The 27,364-nt window shown below is 41.9% G+C and overlaps 8 protein-coding genes across 8 annotated transcripts; 3 read left to right on the plus strand and 5 right to left on the minus strand.

Annotated features, from left to right (window-relative positions):
- Window positions 1-455: 455 nt before the first annotated feature.
- On the minus strand, window positions 456-2,192 carry EAE97_010726 (uncharacterized protein; the record flags this gene model as incomplete). The annotated part of the gene is made up of 5 exons (XM_038881241.1): window positions 456-544; window positions 990-1,053; window positions 1,308-1,832; window positions 1,934-2,084; window positions 2,143-2,192. The coding sequence occupies 5 exons, from the start codon at window positions 2,190-2,192 to the stop codon at window positions 456-458; spliced, it is 879 nt and encodes a 292-aa protein (XP_038727859.1).
- A 3,723-nt stretch (window positions 2,193-5,915) lies between these two features.
- Window positions 5,916-9,441, plus strand: EAE97_010727 (uncharacterized protein; the record flags this gene model as incomplete). The annotated part of the gene is made up of 8 exons (XM_038881242.1): window positions 5,916-6,005; window positions 6,062-6,140; window positions 6,202-6,656; window positions 6,710-6,894; window positions 6,944-8,130; window positions 8,187-9,040; window positions 9,092-9,212; window positions 9,266-9,441. The coding sequence occupies 8 exons, from the start codon at window positions 5,916-5,918 to the stop codon at window positions 9,439-9,441; spliced, it is 3,147 nt and encodes a 1,048-aa protein (XP_038727860.1).
- Window positions 9,442-11,377: 1,936 nt separating this feature from the next.
- EAE97_010728 (uncharacterized protein) lies at window positions 11,378-12,447 on the minus strand (the record flags this gene model as incomplete). Its single annotated transcript, XM_038881243.1, has 3 exons — window positions 11,378-11,917; window positions 11,970-12,260; window positions 12,340-12,447. The coding sequence occupies 3 exons, from the start codon at window positions 12,445-12,447 to the stop codon at window positions 11,378-11,380; spliced, it is 939 nt and encodes a 312-aa protein (XP_038727861.1).
- A 4,999-nt stretch (window positions 12,448-17,446) lies between these two features.
- On the minus strand, window positions 17,447-18,143 carry EAE97_010729 (uncharacterized protein; the record flags this gene model as incomplete). The annotated part of the gene is made up of 2 exons (XM_038881244.1): window positions 17,447-17,859; window positions 17,927-18,143. The coding sequence occupies 2 exons, from the start codon at window positions 18,141-18,143 to the stop codon at window positions 17,447-17,449; spliced, it is 630 nt and encodes a 209-aa protein (XP_038727862.1).
- Window positions 18,144-18,354: 211 nt separating this feature from the next.
- Window positions 18,355-20,657, plus strand: EAE97_010730 (uncharacterized protein). Its single transcript, XM_038881245.1, has 6 exons — window positions 18,355-18,710; window positions 18,773-18,861; window positions 18,914-19,268; window positions 19,318-19,546; window positions 19,595-19,754; window positions 19,802-20,657. Exons 1-6 carry the CDS (start codon window positions 18,646-18,648, stop codon window positions 20,407-20,409), a joined length of 1,506 nt encoding a protein of 501 aa, XP_038727863.1. The 5' UTR covers window positions 18,355-18,645; the 3' UTR covers window positions 20,410-20,657.
- A 775-nt stretch (window positions 20,658-21,432) lies between these two features.
- Window positions 21,433-22,035, minus strand: EAE97_010731 (uncharacterized protein; the record flags this gene model as incomplete). The annotated part of the gene is made up of 3 exons (XM_038881246.1): window positions 21,433-21,522; window positions 21,729-21,906; window positions 21,959-22,035. The coding sequence occupies 3 exons, from the start codon at window positions 22,033-22,035 to the stop codon at window positions 21,433-21,435; spliced, it is 345 nt and encodes a 114-aa protein (XP_038727864.1).
- Window positions 22,036-22,648: 613 nt separating this feature from the next.
- On the plus strand, window positions 22,649-24,262 carry EAE97_010732 (uncharacterized protein; the record flags this gene model as incomplete). Its single annotated transcript, XM_038881247.1, has 7 exons — window positions 22,649-22,660; window positions 22,715-22,823; window positions 23,198-23,263; window positions 23,373-23,467; window positions 23,604-23,700; window positions 23,796-24,024; window positions 24,157-24,262. 7 exons carry the CDS (start codon window positions 22,649-22,651, stop codon window positions 24,260-24,262), a joined length of 714 nt encoding a protein of 237 aa, XP_038727865.1.
- A 200-nt stretch (window positions 24,263-24,462) lies between these two features.
- On the minus strand, window positions 24,463-26,833 carry EAE97_010733 (uncharacterized protein; the record flags this gene model as incomplete). The annotated part of the gene is made up of 5 exons (XM_038881248.1): window positions 24,463-24,471; window positions 24,532-24,573; window positions 24,663-24,741; window positions 24,800-25,880; window positions 25,930-26,833. The coding sequence occupies 5 exons, from the start codon at window positions 26,831-26,833 to the stop codon at window positions 24,463-24,465; spliced, it is 2,115 nt and encodes a 704-aa protein (XP_038727866.1).
- Between the last annotated feature and the right edge of the window lie 531 nt (window positions 26,834-27,364).

The following is a 27,364-nucleotide window of genomic DNA, read 5'->3' on the forward strand; positions in this document are numbered from 1 at the left end:
ATCTATATCTATATCATTTTGTCGCTGAGCGTATATGCTATGTTATGCAGACAACATTTGGAAATAATGAAATCAATGAACATGATATGATGCACAGATGTGGTCATAACGCACAACAGTACAAGAACGAAGAAAATAGTCTGAGAAGCAGAGCCCGGATGTACAAATAGCAGCAAGCGAAGTCCAATAGCAGAAACTCAAATAGATAATGTATATCTACTAGCTAGGCTAGCAAATAATACCTTCTCCTCTCTCTCATCTTCTCTCTTTAGCCCCTTCATATCCACCCCCTCTCTCTTTCGCTTCAGATTTCTCCCCTCCTTTATATTAAACCTATCCTGTATTCTCTCTCCCTCTTCTCATTCATCTCTCTTTTCTTCATCTCTCTTTTCATTTATCTCTCACATCACATCCACCTCCTTTCATCTCCTCCTCCCCTCTCATTAAACCCCCTATCAACCCACCATCGCAGTCGTCGGACAAGGCAACGCAAGCGTCCGCCACTCAGTCCCACACGTCCCGTTATCACATGTTGTTTTGCAACCTGTAGGTTTTAGGTTTTGTTAGTTTGTGTTTTTCTTGTAGGGGTTTTTTTTAGGGGGGGTTTTAGAGGGGGGAGAGGGTAAAAGAGAGGGGAGAGGGAGAGGGGAGGGAGGAGAGAAAAATGATTATAAAAAGGAGAAGAGGGAGAGGGGAAGGGAGTATGATGGGGGAAAGGAGGGAAGAGGGAGGAGTATGATGGGGAGTATGGTAAAATTATGACAGGGAGTATGATAGAGAGTATAATGATTAGATAGGAAGTAAAATAAGGAGTATAATAGAAAGAAGAAGAAAGAAAAGGAGAGAAAAATGATTATAAACAGGAGAAGAGAAGAGGGGCAGAGGAAAACCCTGAAATAAAAAGTGTAAAACACACAAGAAATCAAAATCAAAATCAAAATCAGAAACTCCAAAAAAAATTATAAAATAAAAATAAAATAAAAACTCACTCGTCACCGTCCCAATCGATCCACCACATCCACAATTTATCGTGACGGTAGAGAGATATACACACTATTTGAGCACGCGGTTAGTTTTTGTTTTTCTTCTTCTTCTTCTTCTTCTTCTTCTTCTTCTTCTTCTTCTTCTTCTTCTTCTTCTTCAGTACCAAAATCCACTTCCTATTCTCTATTTCCTTTCCTCTCCTTCAATTCTCCCATTCCCTATTTGCAAAATCGCAATTCTCCCAAATCCCAAGAAAGTAAAACTAAAAACTAAAAAGTAAAAGAAAGAAAAAAACCCCCCAAAAAAGAAAGGAGAACTCTCACATCAGGACTCGAACACGGACCCCCCACAACCGACGGACACGAATCTCCCTTTGTGAGCGTGATACTTTCGCAACTCGAAGTTGGAGTGATAGTTGGAGTGGTAGTTGTCAGGGTGTGGATGGGACAGGGGAAGATGCAGTTTGTAGGGTAGGGGGGATAGTAGGGACAGGAGCAGGTGACGAAATTGGGGGTTGTAGTAGGGAGAGTTTGAGTAGTGATGCTGGGGGTAGAGGTGGAGGTGTGAACTGGACAGGGCGGATTGCAATAAGTTGGGTAGGGAGGATAGTAAGGACAGGAACAGAGTGTTGGACCACCCGTGGGTACGGTGAGGGAAGTTGGAGAGACGATTGTGGTGGAACAGGATGTTTCATGGTAGATTTGATGTCCGATGTTACAAGTTTGCGAACAGGCGGAGGGACATGGGGTGTAGAGGGTGGTGGTTGGTACGGCGTAGGGACAGGTGCAGGGAACTGTTATAAAGGCATCTGAGATGCAGAAATTCGGGGAGCAGGATGTTGGGGTTGTCTGGAGATGATTTGTATGAGCGAAATCAGAACTTTTACGGGAAGGAGGAGGGGATTGTTTTGGATGGGTGAAGATATATGAGGTTAGATGGTTGAACTTACTGGTGGACAGGAGGTATGAGAAGTGGAGATGGTGATAGTTGGGCAAGGTGATGAAGGAGAGATATATGTAGGAATGGTTGGAGTGAGGGTGCATGGGTTGACTGTGACCGTTTTTATAGATGGCTTGAAAGCTTTGGCCAGATGAAGGACACTATGGCAAGTTATGCTATCAGTTGACTGAATGCGAACAACGTCAAGGAAGAACCTACAAAAAGAAAAGGAAATAGATGAAATTATTCAATGAGTTTGTTTTCGCCATGGTTATCATAAATCTTTGAAATAAAGCTCTTACAAGCCAACACCTTTTCAGTTATCTCCAAAACTAAAACTCCTCCTCAACAAGAATGTTCCATCACTTTATATCTTCCCTCGCCCCTCATCGCAGCACCCCGTATACTTTAATTCAGCCCTTTTCCGCATACGAAGAAGACTGCGGGGTAAATCATAATCTAAAGCAATCTTCAGGCAAAAAGCGTGCAGCGTTACAATTGTCAGACGGTAGACTCAAACTTGTGGGGATACGAGGCAAATATGTCTTGGCTACTTGAGCGAACAGAGGGAACCCCAGCATGTACAATCTGTGTCACTTGCTGCAAGGGGTACTGACTTGCAGCATTTTTTAATGAGAGAAATCTCTAAACTTTCTGAGCCATGTGATGTCATGAGATATTGGCAGTTCGCAATACCAAAATGCGTGGATAAAAGATAACCCCATTTACAAATCTGTGGAGTGAGATGTGGTGAAGATCTTGGCTGCAGATTCGTATCCATAACGCCACATGGGAGTGTATATGAATCAGATGTTCCTCCACAAATGCCTCATAGATTACATGAACGCCGACTAAATGTTACACTTAACATATATTTGCATAAATGGGGTTCAGCAGGTATCTCATATCAAATACAAGTCGAAACTTTTCGGATTGTATTTAGAATTTAGGTTGAAATATGGATCCATAGATCAAGACTTCTTACACCTGGATGGCGGAAATCTAAAGGGATTGTGAATTCTTCATCTCTGAGCAGAAGGGCGATATATGGAAGTCTATTGACAATTACCATACTCAGCTAGCCAAAGTTCATTTCTAAAAGCCGATTCTTCTTAATACAAGTATGCTAGAGTCCTTGCATCAGTGATTTCTCGTACCCGTTTCGGATACCTTTCGCTTCGAAGCCAATCGACATTCCACACAAACACATCTCGAATTTTGGGCAAACGGGGCTCTTTCCAGGTCAACATTCTTCTAGTAAAGATTTGATTCGCTGTATGACTGAATTAATTGATCTACAGATGTTAGAAATATTGTGGAACGACGTACCATCTTATTGACATCGTCTGTAGAGAAAATATGGTAATAGGTTTCAACATGAGTCCACTAGCAACGAGTCCCTCATGAACAGATTCAACACTAATGGCATTAAAAGTAAGCAAGCAGATCACCTTCACATGAATAATCTGTCAGGTTCCTTGCCTCGTTGAAGGCCAGGCATACAACTGGGTGGTGATTGCATAGAAAGTGACACGGTAAGATTTTGGTCTTGATACTGAAGACGCAGCTAGATTCAAAACTGCGACTTGAATACCTTATAGTGAAGGCGGATGCAATGCGCACAATTTCGAAGATACTAGATCCATGATGGGTATATATCTCTCTCCCCACAGAGGTTGGTGAACATGTCTTGTGCGAGATGATCTCTGAAAAATTTAGAAGAACTAGGGAAGAAGTTATGAAATTGGTATCAGGTCTGATTGTCGAACGCTGGATTCAAAAGTTCGGAAAATGGTGATGAACAAGTATTCGAAGATCAGTATGACAAGTAGATCAGCACAAGCAATATTTATAGAATAGACGTGGATATAGATAGTAGTCTTCCTTTTTGATCGTCAAATGGTTTAGATATTGTTAATTACAAAGTTCAAATTAAAAGCCAAGTCTCGAGCCAGTAATAACTACATGTGATAAGGCGATAAGGCTAGAGGAAGCTCAGACCATCTCGGCATTGGAATTAGATTAGGACGACACTGGACGACTCACACGTGGGATCTGGGTGCGTACGGAGTGGGAGTCGAGGGAGTATGGCTCGGGACATATTTCACGTGCTGCCCAAGGGCAAATCATAACTATGAAATGCGGCCCGGAATAGAGGGTAAATAGACAATAATACCTAGGTAGAAGGTAGGTAGATGAATAGGAATTGATCGCATGCCTTTCTTGGATTGTGGACAAGGTATATATGCCAATTTCAATATTTCAATCGTGTATGACTGACCTCGCAAGGGAATAGGAGTCTTGAATATCGAATATAAATTTGAGATTTCGTTTGATACTTATTATATGGTAAGTACTGTACCGATGCTTGTACGTAAAATCCGTCTTGTACCCATGAACTCCATCGTAGTATTGGTATAATATTGCATCTCATCACGGCTATTTTGTGACTGGGGGGTTATCAACTTGTGAAGGGGCTACTAGATCAAGAAATTGGACTTATTTCAATATCTGAGATACTTCCAAATTTCATCAATGAAGACGCTCCGCTGGCCCTCCGGGGGCCACTGCCGTGGAGGCAGACTATTTCAATGGAAACAATATAGCAGATTTCATGAATACATTCATAAAGGTTTGCCGAATCAATCAATCAGTCTGTCGATCCAACAAATTGTTTGAGGCAATCTCGGCAACTGCAATGTCTAGAGAAAAATCATTGATTGATAGACCAGTCAGTGATTGATGTTTCTGAATGACTGATGATTGTTGGTTTATACCTTCCCCCTCACGTGCCCCTTTACCCTTGTAGTATGTATTCCATGTCCATGTGATTTCCAACTGGATGTATAAGAAAAGGATCAAAGTGAATAAACAATTGAAGGGAAATTACCCAGAGAATGCTCCTTCTCATTGCATAATTCAGATCAATGAATATTATTTGTGGGAGATCCACATCAAACATTACATTATACTGGATTGGCAGAGAGTGCATTAGTCAGATTTCTAGCAAACCGTTGTCTAGACAAGACAAGCTAACGAGTTTTTTGGGAAAGGGATAAAGTTTCTATTTGATTCTTGTGAGAAAAAGATAATCTTGATTCTGTCTATCATCTAAAGATACCTCTCCTAGGTACTCTCTTCTTATTACATACCTTCTCACCTCCCATATCGTGTGTGTTCGATATTTTCAGACTTCCCATGCCATACCAAACCCAACAGTTCATCTGTAGATCAACATCCCACCCTCACTAATAATTGATGATGAAATCACTGGTAGGCGCTTAAGGAGGGGTCTTAGGATTTCTTTTTATCTTCCCCTCTTTGTAGGCCAAAGCCCTCTCTGATAAGGATCATAAAGTGTGCGGAGACCAACACAATCCCAGTCTGCTTTGCGTATATCTGGAATCTCTGGAATCTCTCCTTCCCCTCCTGTGTAACTGTAACATAATACTGCCTTGAGATTCTGCAGCATCCCCAGACATAACATAATATAACGTACTGTTTGTTCTGTTCTCTTCTGTGCCTTACCTACTAGGTAGTACTCACATTCTCCCTCTCCCCTGGCCCCCAACAATACTTGAACAATTTCTATATGATTGTGAAAATCAAGAAAACAAAAGAGTTCAAAGAACATTAAAGCTTCTTCTAAAGTAACGTGTCAAGCAAGAGAGAGAACCTTAAAACAACATCGACATCAACAAATGAATTGAATGAATTATTAAAGCCTTCGAACTGGAATGATCCAGCAATTGGTAGATGGTAGACCAAAAGCCATTCACTCATTCACACACTTGCACTTGATCCTTCCTTACTAGGAACTTTTTTTCATTCGCTTGCTTTTTTCAGCTAGGCGAGTTTGGGGGAACCACAAAATATATTGACACGACGAAACTTCCTCGAATTCTTGAAGTGCTCAAGTTTTTGCGGTTCTCCGAATCCAAGACAACAACCCCAAATTATTTTATTGAGTTATTTTCAATAGATAAGCAAAGATGGATGTTGCCGTCTTGCGAGGTCGTATTGCTTCGACTCTTGATCCAGATGCTGATACTCGTCGGCGCGCTGAACTGGACTTGAAATCAGTAAGCATTCCTACCAAATTTTATTTCCCTTCTACCTCTAACAAAGTATTTAACAGGCTGAGGAACATCCTGGATTCACCGATGCTCTTCTTGATATATTACAAGCAGAACAAAATCCTGCAGTTCGGTTATCAAGTATGCAAACTCCTTCGCAATACATACCCCGCTGCTGGCAGATACTAACGCTACATTGCAGCGGTTGTCTACCTTAAGAATCGCGTTACGAGAGCATGGCTACCGAGCGAAACCCAGCCCAAGCCGATGGCCGACGATGAGAAGGCTAGATTCCGAGACCGACTCCTACCTTTCATTGCTTCCTCCCCACCACAAATTCGACAACAACTTGTACCAGTCCTTCAAAAGATTTTACATTATGATTTCCCAGATAGATGGCCTTCCTTCATAGAAATGACTGTTCAATTATTGAACACAAACGATGCAGCATCAATATTCGCAGGTTTACAGTGTCTCCTCGCAATCTGCCGGGTTTTCCGTTTCAAATCGGGGGAGAATCGCGCAGATTTCGACGCAATCGTGGAAGCCACATTCCCAAGGCTTTTGACAATCGGACAGGGTTTGGTCAACGAGATGAGCGAAGAGGCGGGAGAAATGCTTCATATTGTTCTCAAGGCATACAAACATGCAACATTTGTATGTACCTATGCTTATTTTTGGAATCTTCATAAAAGTGCTGACAATGATAGTTTGACTTGTCTGCCTCATTGCGCGAACATACAGTAGTAGTTGGCTGGTGCACTTTGTTCCTTCAAACAGTCGCAAAAGATGTTCCAGCTACCGCTTTACCTGAGGATGAAGCTGAGAGAGAGGCCAACCATTGGTGGAAGGCCAAGAAATGGTCATACTTCAATTTGAACAGACTCTATGTTCGGTGAGTAATTTGCGTGTAGCTGAATACCAATTCACTAACATTTCTTTAGATATGGCAACCCCACATCTTTGTCGAAAGGCAACGGAGACGATTATGCCGCATTCGCAAAAAGTTTCACAGCCAATTTCGCACCCGAGATTCTCAAAGGTTACCTCCAGCAGATTGAAAAATGGGTCGCAAAGACAACATGGCTCAGCAGGCCTTGTCTTTCCTATACCTTGGTTTTCCTTGATGAGTGTGTTCGACCAAAGCAAATGTGGGCTCATTTGAAACCACATCTCGACAGCCTTGTCACTCATTTCCTTTTCCCTGTTATGTGTCTATCGCCCGACGATGTTGAGAAATTCGAAACCGACCCAGAGGAATATTTACACCACAAATTGAACTTTTACGAAGAGGTCTCAGCACCAGACAATGCCGCAACTAACTTCTTGATCACACTCACCAAAGTTCGCAGAAAGCACACTTTCACCATTCTTACATTTGTCAACTCGATTGTAAACGAATACGAGGCTGCGGGAGAGGGACAGAAGAACCACATTGCAAAGGAGGGAGCTTTGAGAATGATTGGAACTTTGTCCAGTGTCATCCTAGGAAAGAAGAGCCCAATTGCTGAACAAGTGGAGTATTTCTTGGTTCGATATGTTTTCCCCGATTTCAAGAGCTCCCAAGGATTCCTACGAGCCAGAGCTTGCGACACTGTTGAGAAGTTCGAACAACTCGATTTCAAGGATACTCAGAATCTTCTTATCATATACCGAAATATCCTCGAGTGTATGGCCGATCCAGACCTTCCAGTTCGTGTTGAAGCAGCACTCGCGTTGCAGCCTTTGATTAGACACGATATCATTCGCACAAGCATGCAATCAAACATCCCACAAATTATGCAACAGTTATTGAAACTTGCCAACGAGGTTGATGTGGATGCATTGTCAAATGTCATGGAGGATTTTGTTGAAGTATTTGCAGCAGAATTGACTCCTTTCGCCGTAGCATTAAGCGAACAGTTGCGCGATACTTATTTGCGAATTGTTAGAGAATTATTGGAGAAAAACGAAAAGAGGGAAGATGATGAGTATGGCGACTATTTGGATGATAAGAGTATTACCGCACTCGGAGTTTTGCAAACGATTGGCACTTTGATTTTGACCTTAGAGAGTACTCCTGATGTTCTTTTGCATATGGAATCAATTCTGATGCCAGTCATCAAGGTCACGTTGGAGAACAAACTTTATGGTTCGAATCCCCTTTTCCTTTGTCTATTTGAGACTTGCTTATACTAATAGTCGCAGATCTTTACAATGAAGTTTTCGAGATCATTGACAGCTGTACATTTGCTGCCAAATCTATTTCTCCAACCATGTGGCAAGCATTTGAGCTCATCCACTCGACCTTCAAGGCTGGTGCCGAACTTTATCTCGAAGATATGCTTCCAGCTTTGGACAACTTTGTACAATATGGCAGTGCCCATCTCGTACAATCACCACAATACCTGGATGCCTTCTTTGGCATGGTTGCAGATATGTTTGCCGATGATAAGGTTGGAGGTGTTGACAAGATTTGTGCATGCAAGTTGGCCGAAGGCATGATGCTTAGTCTAAGAGGTCACATTGATCAATACGTTTTACAATTCGTCGATATGGCTATGAGAACTCTAACAAACACTGACGTCAAGGTCAAGTCATACAAAATTCATCTCATGGAGATGGTCATCAACGCAATCTATTACAACCCAGCTTTGACTTTACATATCCTAGAGCAAAAGCAATGGACCAATAAGTTCTTCAGCTTGTGGTTCGCAAGCATCGATAGTTTTACCAGAGTTCACGACAAGAAACTTTCAATCGCCGCCATTGTTGCATTACTCACCCTCAATGCCGATCAGGTTCCAGTCAGTGTTCAACAAGGCTGGCCTAGATTGTTGCAGGGCATTGTCAGATTATTCCAAACTCTTCCCACGGCCACAATGAACCGCGAGGAAGCTTTGAAAGATGACTTCCCAGGAGATGGTGAGGGATATGATGATGATGAGGATGACGAGTGGGCTGGTGATGATAATGCCTGGGGAGAGGAAGGTGATGAGGGAGATGAAGAAAATGACATCAAGGATGAAAGTAGCGCTTACCTCGAGTTTTTGAGCGAAGAAGTAAGTGATAATGACTTGAACCTTGATTTATACGTGCTTATAATATTTTAGGCTTCAAAATTCAGCAATCTTGAAGATCAAGACTCGGATGATGAGCTTGGCGAAGAGAGTCTTCTTGAAACCCCTCTCGATAAGGTGGAGCCATACCAGTTATTCAAGAACGCCTTGATGAGTATGTATTCTTCTTGGAAACATGACTGAGATGATGTACTAATCTGTATACAGAACTTCAACAAGAACAACCTCAACTTTATGAATCACTTACCACAAATCTCAACCCATCTGAGCAAGAAATAGTTCAAGGTGTTATACATCAAGCAGATGTCAACGCAGCTGCGGCAATTGCATCGGCTCAAATAGAGGCACAACTTGCTGCAGGTGTAGTCAATGGAGGAGCTTGAAGATGAAAAAGAGGATTAGATTCGTCGTGATGTCATGTCGAATAATTGGAGTGGATTAAATGGTTGCTCAAGCGCACGTTGCATTTGGTTGGCGTTTTTTTTTTTTGATGAGAGATATGAATTGAAGTTCCAGATTTGGATTTCATGATATCCTTACAAGTATGAAATGATTATGGATGCTGCATACCCTGGGATTTGAAGAATCATTCGGGATTGCGAGGAATGGAAGTTGATTGGGGATGTGGGATAGGAATTTCATCTGATTAGGTATGATGACGATGATGATGATGATGACGATGATGATGGTAAGATGAATCTTATCGATTGGATGCACATCAGATCGAGTTTGTATGAGATTGAGAACGGATCGGGCAGGGCAGTGGAGATATAGTATAGTAGATTACTTTACAGCTTGAAGGACGACTTTGATCGTTAGACGTTACGTTGCAATACCATATTCCAGAATAAAAATTTGCTATTAAATAATAAGTGTTGGAATGTTTTGTGTGGTTATTTGTATGGTGATCTGTAGGTAGGTAGGTAGGTAGGTAGGTAGGTAGGTAGGTAGGTAGGTAGGTAGGTGGTTTGTGGATTTATAGAGAGGAGGTATGATAGTGAATATATCGATGTGAAATTTGAAATTTGAAATTGATATCTGATATCTGATATTGCACTCTATTTCTCTATTTCTCTATTTCTCTATTTCTCTATTTCTCTATTTCTCTATTTCTCTATTTCTCTATTTCTCTATTTCTCTATTTCTCTATTTCTCTATTTCTCTATTTCTCTATTTCTCTATTTCCCTTCCCTTCCCTTCTCTTTTTTCCAAAAACGCCCTCCCCTTTTTTGACTCACTATCATTATCAATATATTAATATCTCAACCTCTCTCTCTCTCTCTCTCTCTTTCTCAATTTGAATTCAATTTCAAACCCAATCTCTCTCTCAAACTCAAACTCAATATCTACCTCTACCTTCATCACAACTTCAACCACAATCCCCACTCACCTGATCAAAGAAACGATCTAATACTTCAAAATCCCCAGATACTTACAATGCATACCTTAGTCACCAATCACCAGTCACATCACATCAAACAAAGTTTCCACTTGTATTTCTTTACCATTTGTATTCCGTTTTTACCTTGTACCTTATTTATCTTATCTTATAATCAAGTCCTCACCCAAACTTCCCAAATCATGCACTTGTCTCTTCCCATCCCCTAGACTATTTCACCAACTAAACCCCTTATCCTCGGCCCTATTCAGTCTAGCCTAGCATCTCAATGCCCATATCATTATCTGCACGCGCCATATCTTCAATTTTCAATTATCACCATGAGAGCCAAGAGCTAGTAGCCAGGAACCAGAAGACAGGTCTGAACAATTTAGTCAGGTAGCCCAGTCAGCATCACGTATCCACCAACCAATTCCACCCCCAACTAATCGACTCCATTCTCTCAAATCCCTCTCACGTTCTGATCCACTCAGCTATGTAGGTAATCACAAATTAGCCGGGTAGTGTACTTATTCCCCAACTCCGAAGCCCATCGCATTTGCATAGTTCACCTAGCATTTTTGATTAACACAAAAAGGCAGTGCAAATCAAAAACCCACAAGGGAAACGAAAAAAAAGAGAAGCAAGAGCTAGAAGTAAGAAAGGCAGAGAAAGAATGAAAAGTAAAATGAGATAAAAAAAAAAAAGAGTAAAGAAAGAAAAAAGTTCCCAATCGTAACACATTGACTTTATTACATAAACTCCAAACCAAAACCTTTGAACCCCATAATGGCACTCCAGTGATTTCATATATCTTTGGAGAAAAACGATTCCCATCCCCACACCTTTGATATATTCCCAATTCCCAATTCCTATCAACGAAGGTGTGCTGTTGTATATTGGTATTTTCACCATGACATCCGCAAGAACCTTATTCATCCTTATAATAAGATTAGGTAATTCGAAGGCGCTATTCCGGTGTCTCCGTTTTCTTTCTTGGCTTGCCACCATCGTCCACTTACGTCTGAGACTTCTAATATTTCGTGTTTAGCGAAACTAATCTCGTTTGCATCATCTGGGTTGGCATCGTAAGAATAAATGGCCTTCGCTCGGTATGGGTATTCTGTAGGTTGGATGACTTCTCCTGGTGTAGGTTCTGAACCCATTCCACCATTTGGTCCAAGATTGCTGGCTCCAAATCTTGGTTGTGATGAGTTGCGCTCGGCTCCTGCGGCACCTCCTGGGAATCCTGCTACTGGTGAAGATGTTTCGAAACCACCTAGTTGCGCCGAGGTATACATTTGTGGTGGAACGTTTGAAGAGATTGAAGTATCCGGTCGACCAATTCCATATCCATTTCCATAAGCAGTCGACATTCCTCTTCCTGATGATACTCTATGATCTTTGTGAAGGGCGAACGAGTCAAGGTATGCTCGAGGTACCGCTGAAGGTGTTGATCCAAAGTAGAACATCCAAATAATCTAGATGCAACATTAGTAAGGGATCTAGACCTTTCCGACCAAACAATCTTACCGCAACCATAGAGAGAAGGATATGTCCAGCCGCGGCGGCTTCTTTTGCTCCATTTGAAGAATAAATTAACGAATTAACAGATGAACTTGTTAACACGAGACCGGTAGCCAAGAATCCAACGATAGCAACATGATAGGTCTGAGTTGTATCCGATGCTATCACGACAAATATACCTAGAATGCAACACAGCATATATGCAATCGTAAACCATGAATAATTTGGAAATCCGTCATTAGATGCGTGTGATGCAGTCGCTAATATCGATCCAATGAAAGCAATAAACCATGCAAGCTATCAATCGTTCATGTCAGTAAGCATTGCATGGAGAGAGTGAGGCGCAGTAGATATCCACGACTTCCAAATAACATACCATAGCAATCGAGATGGTAGCCAGCGCGAATGGATCTCCTAGAATATTATCCATACTCATTCCACGCATTCCAGCTGTCCTCCGACCTTTGTAATCTGATTGATTCATTTTTGCGTGGTGAAGACGAAGTTAACGTATTGTTGGGTATCAGTAAGATCTACAAGATCGAGAGAGGGATGTTGTTGTTGTGATTGTTGAAAGTAATTATTATTGTCGACTCAGGTTATTATCGTCGCAAGTAAGAGCATTCGATTCAATCGAACGAATTGTAAGTCGAGGATGAAGAAAATAGAGGAAGTAAGTAAATCAAATATTGAAGAGGTTCGTAGAATAGGTCGGTCGGTGGTCGAAGTGATGTTTCAGCTGCAGTGACTGAATTAAGGAATCTCCTTCAATAGATTGAAGCAAGCAAATGGGAAAAATCCAGATGAATCAATTCAACGCAACGCTCGTTATTGGGGGTATCGTAATTTTGAAAGCTAACCACAGCCCAGCAGTAGCAGCGATCTTGAATTTATTTCTGAAGATAAAAATCAATATCACGAGGATCGAGTGATAAAGTTGAAAGAGTGTGGTTGTGGTGTTAAATCAGATCGAAGGTAATGTGTGTGTGGTGGAGGGTTGTTGCGTGCGTGGTTTAGAAAAAAGGGGATCGATGGGTGTGATGATACATACGCGCAATGGCACGAGAATGGAGGGAAAAAAGGTTAATAAAAAGGTTTAAAAAGGTTTGACAAGGTATATGTGTATATATGTACCCTATATGTACTAGGATGGGTGAAGAGTGAACAATGTGTATGTATGTATGGTGTATGTATGTAATAAGTGTACGGTACGGGGTATGCAAGTTCCCAGATGTGATAGCTGATGGATGGATGAAATGAATAGAAAGGGCAATAATGAGTGGATGTGGCTCTCAGGAAGGTTACAGAAAAGCGACCCGATCGAAGGAGGATTTGGGGTAAAGAGTGAATTGAATGAATGGATGAGTGGATGAATGGATGAGTGAATGGTGAGACGGATCCAATCCTTTTTTGGAGAGAGAGAGAGAGAGAGAGAGAGAGAGAGTGTGTGTGTGTGTATGTGTGTGTGAGAGAGAGAAGAATGGTATGAACGATGGATGGGATGTATGTATGGTATGGTATCGTATGGTATGGGGTAGGGCAGTGTGAAGCGTGTTTAGGCTGAATGAGAGTTGGGAAGGGAAATAAAATAAATGTATAAGATTGATTGGATGTGATAATTCAATGGTAATGGTAACGGTAACAGTAACGGTAACGGTAACGGTAATGGGATGGAATTTCTACATAGTATATGAAAATCAACCGAGGACGGAGGACGGAGGACGGATAACGGAAAGCAAAGCAAAGCAAAGCAAAAGAAGGCAAAGAATCTAGAGTGTCTGGGTCTACCGATAGCTACCTAGCCAGAGGACTAGGTGAGTTGGTAATCAGAAAAAGATACGAATCCATTAACGTTAGTGAAATTATTAACCTTTGGCACTATCCTATCTACCTGCTGCATACGAATATTAAATGATATCCATGGATGATTATTTCTTTGCAAGGCTCGAGCAAGAAGCAAGGGAACAGATGCTTCTAGCTAGTCATCTAGTTTCTTCTCTATGCTGCATTCATGATGATATTCATTACTTGCATCTAGTATATCTAGTATATCTAGTATATCTAATATATCCCATCTTTTCGGTCCACTAGATACCTCTCCTGCGTCTCTTGTTCCTCGATCATTTTAAACCTTTACCTATATCTATCTATACCAACACCTCTCCCTCTACCTCTACCTATCTAATATCTACCATTTACCATCCAATCTCCAACATAACACAACATTTCATCATTATCCTCTCCTCTGCTCCATCCATCGTATCACATTCCAATAAGATTTGACCCTCTAGCACGACGCACGCTTTAGGGAAATTCTTTGCTTTAGTTTAGTTTAGTGTGTCTAGTCTAGTCTAGGTCAAGACTTTTTCCTCCTTGGGCGTGTGCTGACTTGTTTCTAGATTTGCAGGTCCAAGTTGTTTCAATCCCATGCTTGCCATGCTTGCCATGCTTGCCATGCTCGCCATGCTCGCGTGTGGTTGGTTCCGAGCTTCCTTAGTGTGAGATGTGTTTTTATTAGTCAGGTACAGGATGTGGTGGCGTGGAAATTCATTTGGTCCGTTCGTGATATCTACCTGCATAGGTATGTATCTGTCTGTCTATCTAGTATATCTACATATCTACATACCTCTATATATACATATATATACATCTCCTCAAGCCTTCCATAGAACAATAGAACAATAGAACACACAAACATCAAATCCCTCTCCATGTCAATCTCAATAATATCACAAATCGAATAACTCAAATACAATCAACATCACCAGTAATCAATCATCAATCATCCTCCCTCCATACCCTTCATACCCTCCACACAAACTCCCTCAAATTAATGAACAATTCAGTACCTACCTACTACCACCACCATTACTACTACTACTACTACCTACTAAACTAATAACCCACTAACCCACTACCTAGCCAAATAAATACAATTTATACTTTTCTCCTTCTCCTTCTCCTTCTCCTTCCCTTCCCCTCCCAGACACCTCCAAAGATCCCAGGGTCTCCGATCCATTTTTTAATCTTTTGTTTTTCATCACCAGTAAAAAAATAAAAAAAAAAGATAAAATCTAGACTTTAGGATCATCCATCCACACACGTTTCACATTTCAGGGGTCAGTCAAGTCCCAAACCCTCACTTGATTCTTTTATTATTATTTACCTAGTATCTTTCGCTACGAAATTCATTTGGGAATACCTATGATTACAAGGTTAGTAACTGTACTCACTCCACTCGACTTCTGCTTGGTAGGTATTCTAACTTTTACGAGTACTTCGTATGTGCTGTGTAATAAATCCATCAATCAATCAGTATGTATATATATTATATATATATAAGTAGGTAAATATATAAATACAATATAACCACACCTAAACATCTCTCTCTCTCTCTCTCTCTCTCTCCCCCCATTTTCCCCCTCCTACCAACTCCCAATAACCTACTCACTCACTCCCTAGAATCTAGAATTTCAATTCCACATCACATCACATCACACTATACAAATACAATAACAATAACAACGAACCACTCGCCCTCACCTCAGCACTGCCTTCTCGGTTCTCTGACATCCGCACCGCACCGCTGCACAACACGGACCTCCAGCTCGTGTGCTCGTGTTCGTGCTGTTTCTGGCAGCGGTGATGTGCAGTGATGTGCAGTGCTGTGCAGTGCTGTGCTGTGCTGTGCAGTGCTGTGCTGTGCTGTGTTAATAATAGGTTTTTAGTTTAGTTTGCTCGACTCTATTTTACGTATCTACATACATACTGATCGGGTAGATAGGTAGATAGATACAAACCATATAATATCCAATCTTCACTCTTCAAGAAACAAAACAATGCTTCCTTTCACGTCAATAATCAATTACCATTTAGTATTCCGCAGGTATCTACATACCCAACGACCAGTACTCATACCATCATACCCATTCTATCATATCCTATCATATCATACTTCACACCACTGAGCAGCCATCCATTTATTAGTTCTGATATCCGTTTATTTCTCAAGTATGTATGTATCTAAATATCTAGCTATCTATCTACTACCAGCGCGTTGAATAGCACATGCGTTTATATACCTATCCATATACCTATCCATAAATACAAATATAAAATATAACATGCTCATCAAACACCAACCAACCAACCAATCCACCTCATAATAAATAATACAATACAATAAACCCAAACCACACACCATCACACCAATACAACCCAGGCAATTCCCACGAAGCGCAAAGAAACCTTCCATCCAAGTTTCAAGATCTTCCCTCCCCTCCTTCTACATCACGATTCACTACTCACGATCCACCAAGCAAAATAAAACAAAAATATGACGATATCCACGTCCCACCATCCATCGAAACGAGCATTTGCTTACTACCTTACCTTAACTACTTTTGAGTTTTAAGTCTTGAGTCTTAACCGTTCAGAAAACAAGGATCAGATACGTAGGTAGGTACGCAAAGATACCACGGAGGATTTGATTTCTCAAGACTATCCATACTATCTTCCTTCTTCTCCTCGCATTTATACAGTATCCCCACCTAGCCTAGCCTAGACAGTATGTTCAATGTTGATCGAAAAGCTGGAGCGAGCTCGAGTTTCTACTCTGCTCTGCTTGTACTTCACTTCGTAAGTTGTCACCCACGCACCCACCGAGCCACCTACCAAGCCACCTGTAAATAAAAGCCCTGGAGACGATACGATTGATCGATGGGAGAAAGTCGAAGAAAAGAAAGATCTTCTGCTATGCTACAGTACCAGTGAGCGCCTTTTCTCCACATTTATTACAATGGCTCGTGCTGTGCTGTGCTGTGCTCTGTTCTGTACTTGGCCTCATTATCCTCATCACGTATTCATTTTCTTGTTCAGACCCGTCGGCGCCGTACAATGTCATGTCTGATGATATTATGACTCGTGATACTCTCACATCACAGATCTGAATGGTAAAGTGTTCTCTACATATTGCTACACGTTAAAAATGTACTCAACTACACGTGTGGATGGACGGTTCCTAACTACGCGGGTCATTCGCTCCTAAGCTCATGCTGCCTCTGCCTTATCATCCATTTCCACCGGATAACGGCTGTTCATCCCTTCCCAAGCGGCAACGGTAATATAACAATTACTATAGATATATCTGACTGATACATATGATAGCTGCTATGTCATAGCTCAGACCGTTAATATCTTTGTAGCCAATTCCTGAAACGCGGATCATACAACTTCCGTACTCTTCCATTTCTCAGCTGTAGTATCATCGCCTTGTCCAAGATATTAGGACGTATCTCTCCGCAATTACTCAAACACTGCTAGAACAGACTTATCATCACATCGAGATGTCGATGGTGCTCTGACCCAGAGACGTTTCTTTTCCATCTCACTTCACTAACTTCACTATGACGTGTATTTCTTTGGTGTGTTTCCACTGGAATGTCAAGCTTCTGAAAACGTGTTGACTTTGAGAAATGTGAATCTCACTCCTGGGCTATTCCATCATCCAATTGTTTCAGCGTTGTGGCTCTCCGAACTTTTTGCTCTACATGCTGTACTCTTTCTTCCAACTCTGCCCAACTTTCACCTGTTCGTAATATATCAACAGTATACCAACGTTGAATTACCGCCGCGGTTCTTTGCCTCAACGCTGATAACTCCGCATTTTGTGCCATCTGGAGAGCTTCGATTTTCGCGATTCGAGGTTGTAACTCGATGAGCTGAGCGGACGATTCTGCTGATGGAATTGGCATGTCAAGAATAGATGTCAATCGAGAAGCAGTAGATGGGTATGCGCTGGCGGATGCTAATACGATAGATAGAATACTGGACGTATCGAGAGTGGTAGGTAGTATATCTGGATCAATGGATTGAAAGAGGTCGGGATATTTGGCATCTAGAAGGCATTAGTTACTACTACTACCACTACTACTACTACTACTGAATAGCCCCAACAGACTCACGTAATTGCAATAAATCCTGAATGACCCTTGATTTCGAAGCAAGTCCGTGTAGAACATGTTCTAAATCTGCAAGTCGTTCGTACGCAGATATAGATACATCGGAGCTTGTGACAGATGTAGTGTCAATATGACCACACACAGCATATTCTATCCTCCGTAGTCGGGCTTCTAATAGATCAATAGTTTCCGAAGCTGTCTTATCGAATGTGTTATCCATTGTGAGGTATTGAAATTGGATGTTTGGGACAATTGTAATTTAATGTTCCTCAATAATCTGAGGAAAGGAGAGGGCTGCCGCCAAAAATGTACAGCAAGGCTGATAAGGTTAAGGGAAGTTTAAGTCTAATCAGTGGCTTAGCTTGGCACGCCCTCGCAATCTTCAAGATTGCCGATTGATTCCGCTTCATCACTACTCTGACGGGGGCACCTTTTTTTTAATCATTGGTCCTCACTCATTGCATGCGATTACCACCGAATTGCGCGACATCCACCTACCTTGACGATTACATCAATTCATCCTCTGATCACAACTTCAGACGATACTCTCCAAATTCCCAACCGGTTGCAAACGGTTATGGTGGCGCTTAGAAAATTGTAGCATCAGGACAGCTCTTCGAAAGCTCCGCACAAGTACCTACCTACGTCAATCATTCCCCGTACTGGGCACGCTCTCACCGACACCTCAGAGGAGAACGACGAGAGAGGAACACAACTAAAACATGGCTTCATACTTGACTGTTGGCGGGCCAAGCGGCAGTAGCTCAGAATCTAACCGTGGTCCACGGTAAGCAAATTATTCTAGAGGAGAAGATGAGAAGAAGGATATAAACTGATGGTCGCGTGCAGACGGAAATCAAGTCGAACAATTAAAGAACAGAACTTGCCTCATGGTCAAGCATCTTGGATCAGTAGCAATGTCAATCTCCTCAATACTAGTACGTTCTACCTCGATCTTTCGGGGGGTGATGCTGACATGGAACCTTTTAGTCGTTGGCGCTGGTACGCTTGCTATGCCCTTAGCGATGTCACATATGGGAATCCTACTCGGAACATTCGTTATAATATGGTCGGGTATGATGGCAGCTTTCGGCTTGTATTTACAATCTCGATGTGCGAGATATCTTGATAGAGGGACGGCTTCCTTCTTCGCTTTATCCCAAATCACCTACCCAAATGCAGCAGTCATTTTCGATGCGGCGATTGCCATCAAATGCTTTGGTGTAGGCGTTAGTTATTTGATCATTATTGGTGATCTGATGCCAGGAGTCGCGACTGGTTTCAGTCAGGGAGCAGAATCTATGCCCATTCTCATGGATCGAAAGTTTTGGATAACAGTTTTCATGTGAGCTTGGCATTCTACTTTGGATATGGTTATACTGACTTATCTCCAGGTTTGTTGTTATTCCACTCTCATATTTGAGACGTTTAGATTCCTTGAAGTATACGAGTATCGTCGCTCTGGTTTCTATTGGATATCTTGTCATTCTCGTGGTATATCACTTTGTTAAAGGAGATACTATGGCAGACCGGGGTCCAATTAGAGGGGTGGAGTGGGCAGGAATCGTCCCAACGTTGCAAAGTTTCCCCGTCATTGTCTTTGCTTATACCTGTCATCAAAATGTAAGTTGTGAACACCTTAGTTTTCCGTTGGTATACTAACAGTCGTAGATGTTCTCTATTCTGAATGAAATCAAAGATAACTCACCTAAGCGAACTACAGGTGTTGTTGCGGCAAGTATTGGAAGTGCTGCTTCTATATACGTTTTAGTCGCGATCACTGGATACCTATCTTTTGGTAACGCCGTGAAGGGAAACATTGTTGGAATGTGTAAGTACTCTACTAAAATTACAACTCCATAACACTGACAAGTATAGATATACCATCTACTGCCTCAACAATCGCTAAAGCAGCTATTGTCATTCTTGTCATGTTCTCCTATCCACTTCAAGTACATCCTTGTAGAGCATCAGTCGATGCAGTCTTGAAGTGGCGTCCAAACTCCTGGAAGAGAAGTCATTCACCTACTGGTTCGCCTGCACGCTCTGCTCCTTTACTCTCAGGTGGTCGTGTACGACCTGCCGCAAGAAATGATACTATTGGTGAAACAAGATTTGCAATCATTACCACGATCATCATTGCTCTTAGCTATTTTACTGCAGTTACTGTATCATCACTCGATAAAGTACTCGCATATGTTGGAAGTACAGGAAGTACAAGTATTAGTTTCATTTTACCAGGATTGTTTTACTACAAGATTTCTTCACCAGATTCAATCCATCACCAACGATTAGCAAAAGATGACGAAACAGATTCTGATGAAGATGAGGAGGAAGGTCAAGGCTTACTTGGTCAATCCATCAAGAAGATTACATGGCGTAAAACCATCTTACGAAAGCTTTCTTTGGCATTGGCTATCTACGGTCTTTGTGTATTGGTCATTTGTTTAACGACCAACCTCTTCTTCACGGCCCAGGGGCATTGAAGTTGATTGATAGGGGAGATTCACCTCTGAAGTTTGTATCGCATTTGAAAATCATAAATTGGCAAGGCGTCGGGAGTTCATATCATGGCATTTTGGAAACGGGCATGGATCAGAAAAGTCAAACATGGTGATGTTTAGTCATTCACTCATGCCATAATTTTTGGGGACCTACTTGGATGTATATAGGATTTGGACATGAGGATTATATATAACGGCCTTTTGTTATAATGAAAGATGTATTTTTTGATCACTTTTGGAACTGGTTCGATGATGTTAGACGATAGGTGTGTGATGTGATGTGATTTAATTTGATTTGGCTTTTTTTTTTGGAAATTCCTAACTCCCGATTTATTTTATTTTATTTTTACAAATGGACGTCAGTCCGGTGTGATTCCCATATCATCACTACCATTCATCTATCATCCACTGACCGATCTATCATATCATCTATGAATACAAACAAACATTCGTTTCCTCGCAAGAATAAAGATTCCTCCCTCCCTCTTACTTAGTATTTGTGCGCACATCGTGGTATATGTAGTATGTAAGGTGAAAGATGTGAAACTTGAAACGCTCTGTACACGCTGCATATATCCTCCTTTCCTTACTCATTGGATGCCAGTTTTCAATTTATCGTTATACCGTAGATAGATAGATATAAACTCGATCCTTCCCATCCCATCCCATCCCATTCTAGTTCTAGTTCTAATGCGCTTGAGAGAGGTAAGAGTTTTGCTTTCCTTTGCTTTGGTTTGCTTTCTCCTGCGAGTTTGTTTGTTTCTTGTCGTTTTGTTTGCACGAGTCTGTCTATCTATCTATCTTCTCTCGAGGGCTTTTCGAGCGGCTAGCGGTGGAATTGGAATTGTATTGGTATTTATGAAGATTATTCTTGATTGGGGAAAATGGATAGATATAGAGAGGGATAAATGGATAATGTTTTGGTGAGGTGTAGGAGAAGTGTAGGAGAGATGTAGCAGCAGACATGCAAATAGAGGAATGGGATGGAAATGGAGTGGATTCAAGCTAAGAATCGCTCTTGAGAATGGGTTTGCTGGAATTGGGAGACGTGGGGGTTTTGGATTGCGGTGTGTATTGAGGTTCGAGGAGACCGGCCTGGGGAATAGGAGGTTAGTAATTGGGGTTTGAGGAGGGAGGTTCGATGTGTGGGATTGGAGGTTTGGGGGCGGGGGGGGGGATTTATGGGCTTTTGATACCCAATTCCCAATTCCCATCTTGTTATTCTGATATCTTGATAGATTATAGTATAGAATGCGAAAGCGATGCTATCGAAATAAGATAATAATAAAAATAAAACATACCATACTCAACAATCTCCACGCCGTCTTCGACGGCTGCGCACCCACTCCCAACCAATACTTTGCGCGCAGCGTGTCGAGACGAATATCTTTGAACTTTTGTCCCTCGCCGTCCGCGGGCAGTTTGGGGATTGGGTCGTAGGTGCCGAGGACTTCAAGCGGGAGGGAATTGCGCGCTGAGCTGTTGGGGGTTAGTGGTGATTTGATGGGGAGGGAAGAGGGGAAAATCTTACCGGGCTTGTGCAACGACGATGTTGTAGAAGGGTTCTCTTTTGCGGCCGAAGCGCGCGAGTCGGATGCGTACGACCATTTTATTTTTTGGGGATTGAGGGATTGAGGGGGTTGGATAGATGGATAAGATGTGATGTGGATGGTATGGGATTGTAGATGAGGGAAATTATTTGATGTTCGGAGGTTGTTCGGGTAGCGGGAATTTTTTTTTTTGGGGGGGGGGGGGGGTGGAAGGGTGGAAGTGTCGGGCAAGGGGTGGAGGGTAGGGGGTGGAATGGGAGGAGAGGAGGGGTAGTGATGTAATTGTGCTTTGTTATGAGGTGGGTGGGTGAACTTTGTTTGCAGGATGTCTATTTCTCTATCTTTGGTTACGAAAGTTGTTTGAGAAAATACATATAGGATTATTGATTTATTTGTCTTTTCCTTTCTTTCGGGAAAAGTACTGGGTAATCTTATTCATTTAACGGATTAGTTTGTCTCTCCATCGATCACTGAATGATTATCGTTTCGGTTGATTAGAATCGTGATTTCGTTTAGGTACCTCCCGTTGATCAACATTCAAGTCAACTATATATTCGTCTGTTATATTAAACCACGCTATCAAATTATCAGACTACAACTACAGAATTATACTCATACAATCACCATCCATCCCAAAGTATCTCAACTTCCATCCCATCACACCATCCACCATGGCAGCCAAAGTATATTCCTCTACCCTTCCACCACAAACCAAACACAAACCTAACATCCCATAGTACCTCTCCGCCGCCAACGCAGCAGCTTTAGATAAAGATCTTATGTCTCTCGGAGCATTTTCTCTCGACCAATTGATGGAATTGGCCGGATTGAGTGTTTCACAAGTGGGTATGTATGATTTACTTTTTTTGTGTGGTTCGTTCTCGGGGGAGGGGTGATGTATTCTAGGGCTGTGTTTATGAGGGTTTTCTGTGATTTGTGAAGAAATGTATCTGCGTGAAAGGAAAGTTGAGGAGGAAATAAAAGGGGATGGAGAGACGAAGAAGATACGAGGGGGTGGGGATATGTATTCATATTAGTGTATGAATTATGTCATCTCGAGACTCTGTTACTTCGGCCATCCATTACATTGGGCCATTCGAACTCTCGTCAAAAGACATATCTCCAAGTCAAATACTTCATACCATACCATTCCATCCATCACATTACTCTCAACAAAACAGAACACAACAAAACAACTAACCATAACCCAACCAATTTAGTATACAAAGTTCATCCTCCCTCCAAAGGCCGAAGAATTCTCGTCGCATGCGGACCCGGAAACAACGGTACGTAAAATCGAGTTCCATTCAAATTAACATCTACATCCACATCTCCCACTCCTCTCCCCATTCCCATCGTCCGAAACATCACAAAAACTAATTTTCCCCAAATCAGGAGGTGATGGTCTAGTCGCAGCTCGTCATCTCTGGCATTACGGTTACAAACCCACTATTTATTATCCCAAACAGGGTAAAAATGAACTTTATCAAGTATGAAATCCTCTTCTATATCTTTCATGCTGCTCGCCTCTCGCTTAAATGTCTTCTTCCTATGTAATATAGAACAAACATCTACCGATCTACATCTATTTTAGCCGTGAGATATAGATATATTAACTCGTTGTAGCGTCTCTCTACTCAGCTCCGCAATCTCTCGATCCCATTTACCGATGATTTTTCGGAAGCTCTGAAAGAATCTGATCACATCGTCGATGCTATATTCGGTATTTCTCCCCTTTCCCCTTCTCCTTTCTCCCTTCCCCTTTCCCCTCCTTCTTCCCCTCACCCCCCACTCAACTAACCCTCCCCCCATCTCCAGGCTTCTCTTTCTCCGGCAGCATCCGCGACCCCTTCGCCTCCATAATCCGCGCTCTAGAAACCACTTCCCTCCCCATAACATCCATCGACGCGCCTTCCTCCTGGGACATCGCCACTGGTCCTCCATCTTCCGGTCCCGGCGCAAATTTCATGCCTCAGTATCTGATTAGTTTGACGGCGCCAAAACCTCTGGTCAGGTTCTTCAAGGGAAGACATTTTTTGGGTGGGAGGTATGATTTTTTTCCCTTTCTTTTTCTCCTTTTTCATTGCTCTTTGATTGCGGTCGTTGGTATGGTTAGCTGGAGATAGATGTATAAATGTATATACGACAGGGGATTGAGAAAGCTAACATCGATATCTAGATTCGTAACCCCAGAAATTTCTCAAAAATATAATCTCCAACTCCCAGAATACGAGGGGGTAGATCACATTGTTGAAATGCCGGTTCAAGAGGAGGAGAAATTATGATGAATTGTTGAAATATTGAAATATTGAAATATGATGGCACAATTATGAGTGTTAGTAGCAGAACTACGAATGTGTTAAAATTCAATCTGTTTTTTAGTTTTTTATTCTTATATGCATTGTAAAACTCATCTACTAATCATAATATACATCAATTCATAAGAATCATCTCAAACGCATGATTTGATATTTGTATTGAATCATTATTCGTGCTGCGTGACACATGATTAGTCTGAAGATCCAGCAAAAGACAAGCGAAGATTCTAACATACCTCTTCGAATAGCACAAGCACAGTACCTGCTTTACAAATATCCTATTCGTACGATTCGTTAGCATATATTCTTCATCATACTTCCATGAATTCAGAGTCAATAGAGACAAAACCCAAGAAAATCTACTCACTCCTTCCTTGTGTACCAACTTAGCCACAACTCCCTTCTGTGGGCTTCGAATCACCGTTTCCATCTTCATACTCTCAATCCTACACATTCAACACATTAGCACCATCACCCAAATTTCCAATCTGAACAAATACTCACACAACCAACGCCTGTCCCTCCTCCACCTCCTCTCCCTCTCTAACCTCATTTCTCAATACCTTACATGGCATCGGTGCTACTACACTATTTCTCACGTCTTTCAACCCCAATGCTTTCTCATACCATCCCGGCGTTGCCAATTGTAATTGTAATTGTTTTCCCTGTTGGAAGAGTGTGATTTTATCATCTTGTCTGATTAATGTGCTTTCAATTCGAGTGTGGGGGAAAAAAGTCGAGATAGTAGGGGACTTTGGCTCGCTAACGATGTTTGCGTATGATTTTTCGACATTGGGTCCCTTTACCGTAATGTTGTATAAATTGCGGTCAGATTGGTCAATGGTTACGTGGTAGATTTCCGGCTTTTCGCTTGATGGTTGAATGATAGGTTTTGTGAAACTAAATTCGCGTTGTACGTGAGAGTTGAAACCAATTGCCTCGCCATGAGGTCCTTGGATCGATTTGGAATTCGCTGCCGAAAGTTCCTGCGATAATATACCAAGAGCAGCTTGGGCAAATGCTTCAGGCTCAATAGTCTCATTTGTGAAGAGCTTATCGTGATGCTTTTGTATGTATCCAGTCTCAACATCACCTCGAATGAATGCAGGACTTTTGCAAATCTTTTTGAGAAACTCAATATTGGTACTTAGGCCAACTACTTCATAATCTTGTAAAGCTGCGTGGAGTTTTCGTATAGCTACTTCTCTTGTCGGACCACTCACGATAAGTTTTGCAATCATACCATCGTAGTTTGATGAGACTGTGTCTCCTTGAACAAAACCCGCATCTATTCGAACACTTTCCGAGAGTTTTGGTGTTCGTAAATGGACAAGCTTTCCAGAATCAGGCATGAAATTCTGATCTGGGTTCTCTGCATAGATTCGTGCCTCAAGTGCCCATCCACGTTCAGATATTCTTTGAGCTATCGTATCTTGATCAAGTGGTAATGGTTCACCAGCTGCAACTTTGAATTGCCATGAAACGAGATCTTCTCCAGTAATTTCTTCTGTCACGGGATGTTCAACCTGCAATCTAGTGTTCATTTCCATGAAGAAAAATTCATTAGTATCGTTGTCGAAAATAACTATAATTTCAGTTAGCTTCGAGGAAAAAAGAATGGAAACATCTCTCACATTCTACTGTCCCAGCACCCTCATAGCCCACAGCAAGTGCAGCAGCACGAGCTTTCTCCCAAAGATCCTGTCTAATGTTTTCCGCTAAATTTGGCGCTGGCGCTTCTTCCAAGATCTTTTGATGTCGTCTTTGTAAACTACAATCTCTCTCGCCCAAAGCAACAGCATGACCATGTTTATCAGCGAAAACTTGTACCTCAATATGTCTTGGCGTAGCAATATATTTCTCGACCAACATAACATCATCACCAAAAGAATTTCTCCCTTCACTCTTCGCACTCTCCAGCTTCTCAAGGAACTCCCCTTCAGTCTGAGCAATACGCATACCCTTTCCACCACCGCCCTTCACAGCCTTCACCATAACTGGAAAGCCGATCTTCCTCGCCTCATTGAGTAGATGTTCAGGTTCTTGATTCTCCCCATGATATCCAGGTATACAAGGTACGCCCGCCTTGATCATAATATCCTTACTCCTAGATTTATTTCCCATAGCCTCAATAGCTTTCCAAGGTGGACCAATGAACACCAACCCCTCTTCTACACACCGTTTCGCAAACGCCGAATTCTCACTCAAAAATCCATATCCCGGATGTAAAGCCTCACATCCTTGTTCCTTTGCCACAGATATAATTCGTTCACCGTCAAGATACGCATTCGCAGCACCCAGATTTACGGCAAACGGACTGGAGAGTGCGTGTTGTGAATTGGCGTCAGGATCCGTATAGATTGTTGTACATTGTACACCGAGATCTGAAGCTGTGCGTCCGACTCGTAGAGCGATTTCTCCACGATTAGCTATGAGGACGGAAGTAATGGGAGTGATCGCAGGAGTGGTGGCATATCGTCGGGAAAAGGAAGGGAGGAGAGCTCGAGCTAGAACTCGAGATCTGGTTGCTGAATGCATTTGAACATCAATTTCAAAGAGTAATCTCTGGAATCTATCAATTGTAACTTGGGCTTTTGGTCTATAAAAGTTGAGACCGAAGACAGAAACGCTGATTGTAAGAAGAAAATGGTTTGATTAATTCCTTAGAGATTTATTTACGAAGTAACTCGAGTTATTGAATTGATGGCCGATGGAAAGCGTACTAATGCGGGGCCGAGAATCAGCCGAATCATATCTGGGGTAGGAGAAAAACCAGCTAAACCCAAGCTAGAATCTCCATAAAAACTTTATCAAACTCGTGCCGTGCCGAGCGAAACCATCCTTCTTCTAACTTCACTCCGCAATACCGGTAGTAGCTCAGCAAAACTTAATTAATACTGATGGGGTAAACTGGATGTAGAGCGATTATGACTAACAAGTCTGGTCAAGTGTGTTGAAGTTTCAACCTAGCCAAGGAGTCACTTTGTCTTATTATTGTTCATTTCATCCTAATACCGAGGTGACCTCCAAAGAAGAGCGATCTATACCATTACCCTGGCAAGTAAGCAG

The sequence above is a fragment of the Botrytis byssoidea genome (assembly GCF_014898295.1).
Source record: "Botrytis byssoidea strain MUCL 94 chromosome Unknown BBYS_030, whole genome shotgun sequence".
Taxonomy (NCBI): Eukaryota; Fungi; Ascomycota; class Leotiomycetes; order Helotiales; family Sclerotiniaceae; genus Botrytis; species Botrytis byssoidea.

Coding starts and splice junctions, on each gene's coding strand:
- EAE97_010730 (XM_038881245.1), top strand. CDS start 18,646: ATGGCTTCATACTTGACTGTTGGCGGGCCAAGCGGCAGTAGCTCAGAA. Junction 18,862..18,913: donor TGTCAATCTCCTCAATACTA/GTACGTTCTACC, acceptor GGAACCTTTTAG/TCGTTGGCGCTGGTACGCTT. Junction 19,269..19,317: donor TTTTGGATAACAGTTTTCAT/GTGAGCTTGGCA, acceptor ACTTATCTCCAG/GTTTGTTGTTATTCCACTCT.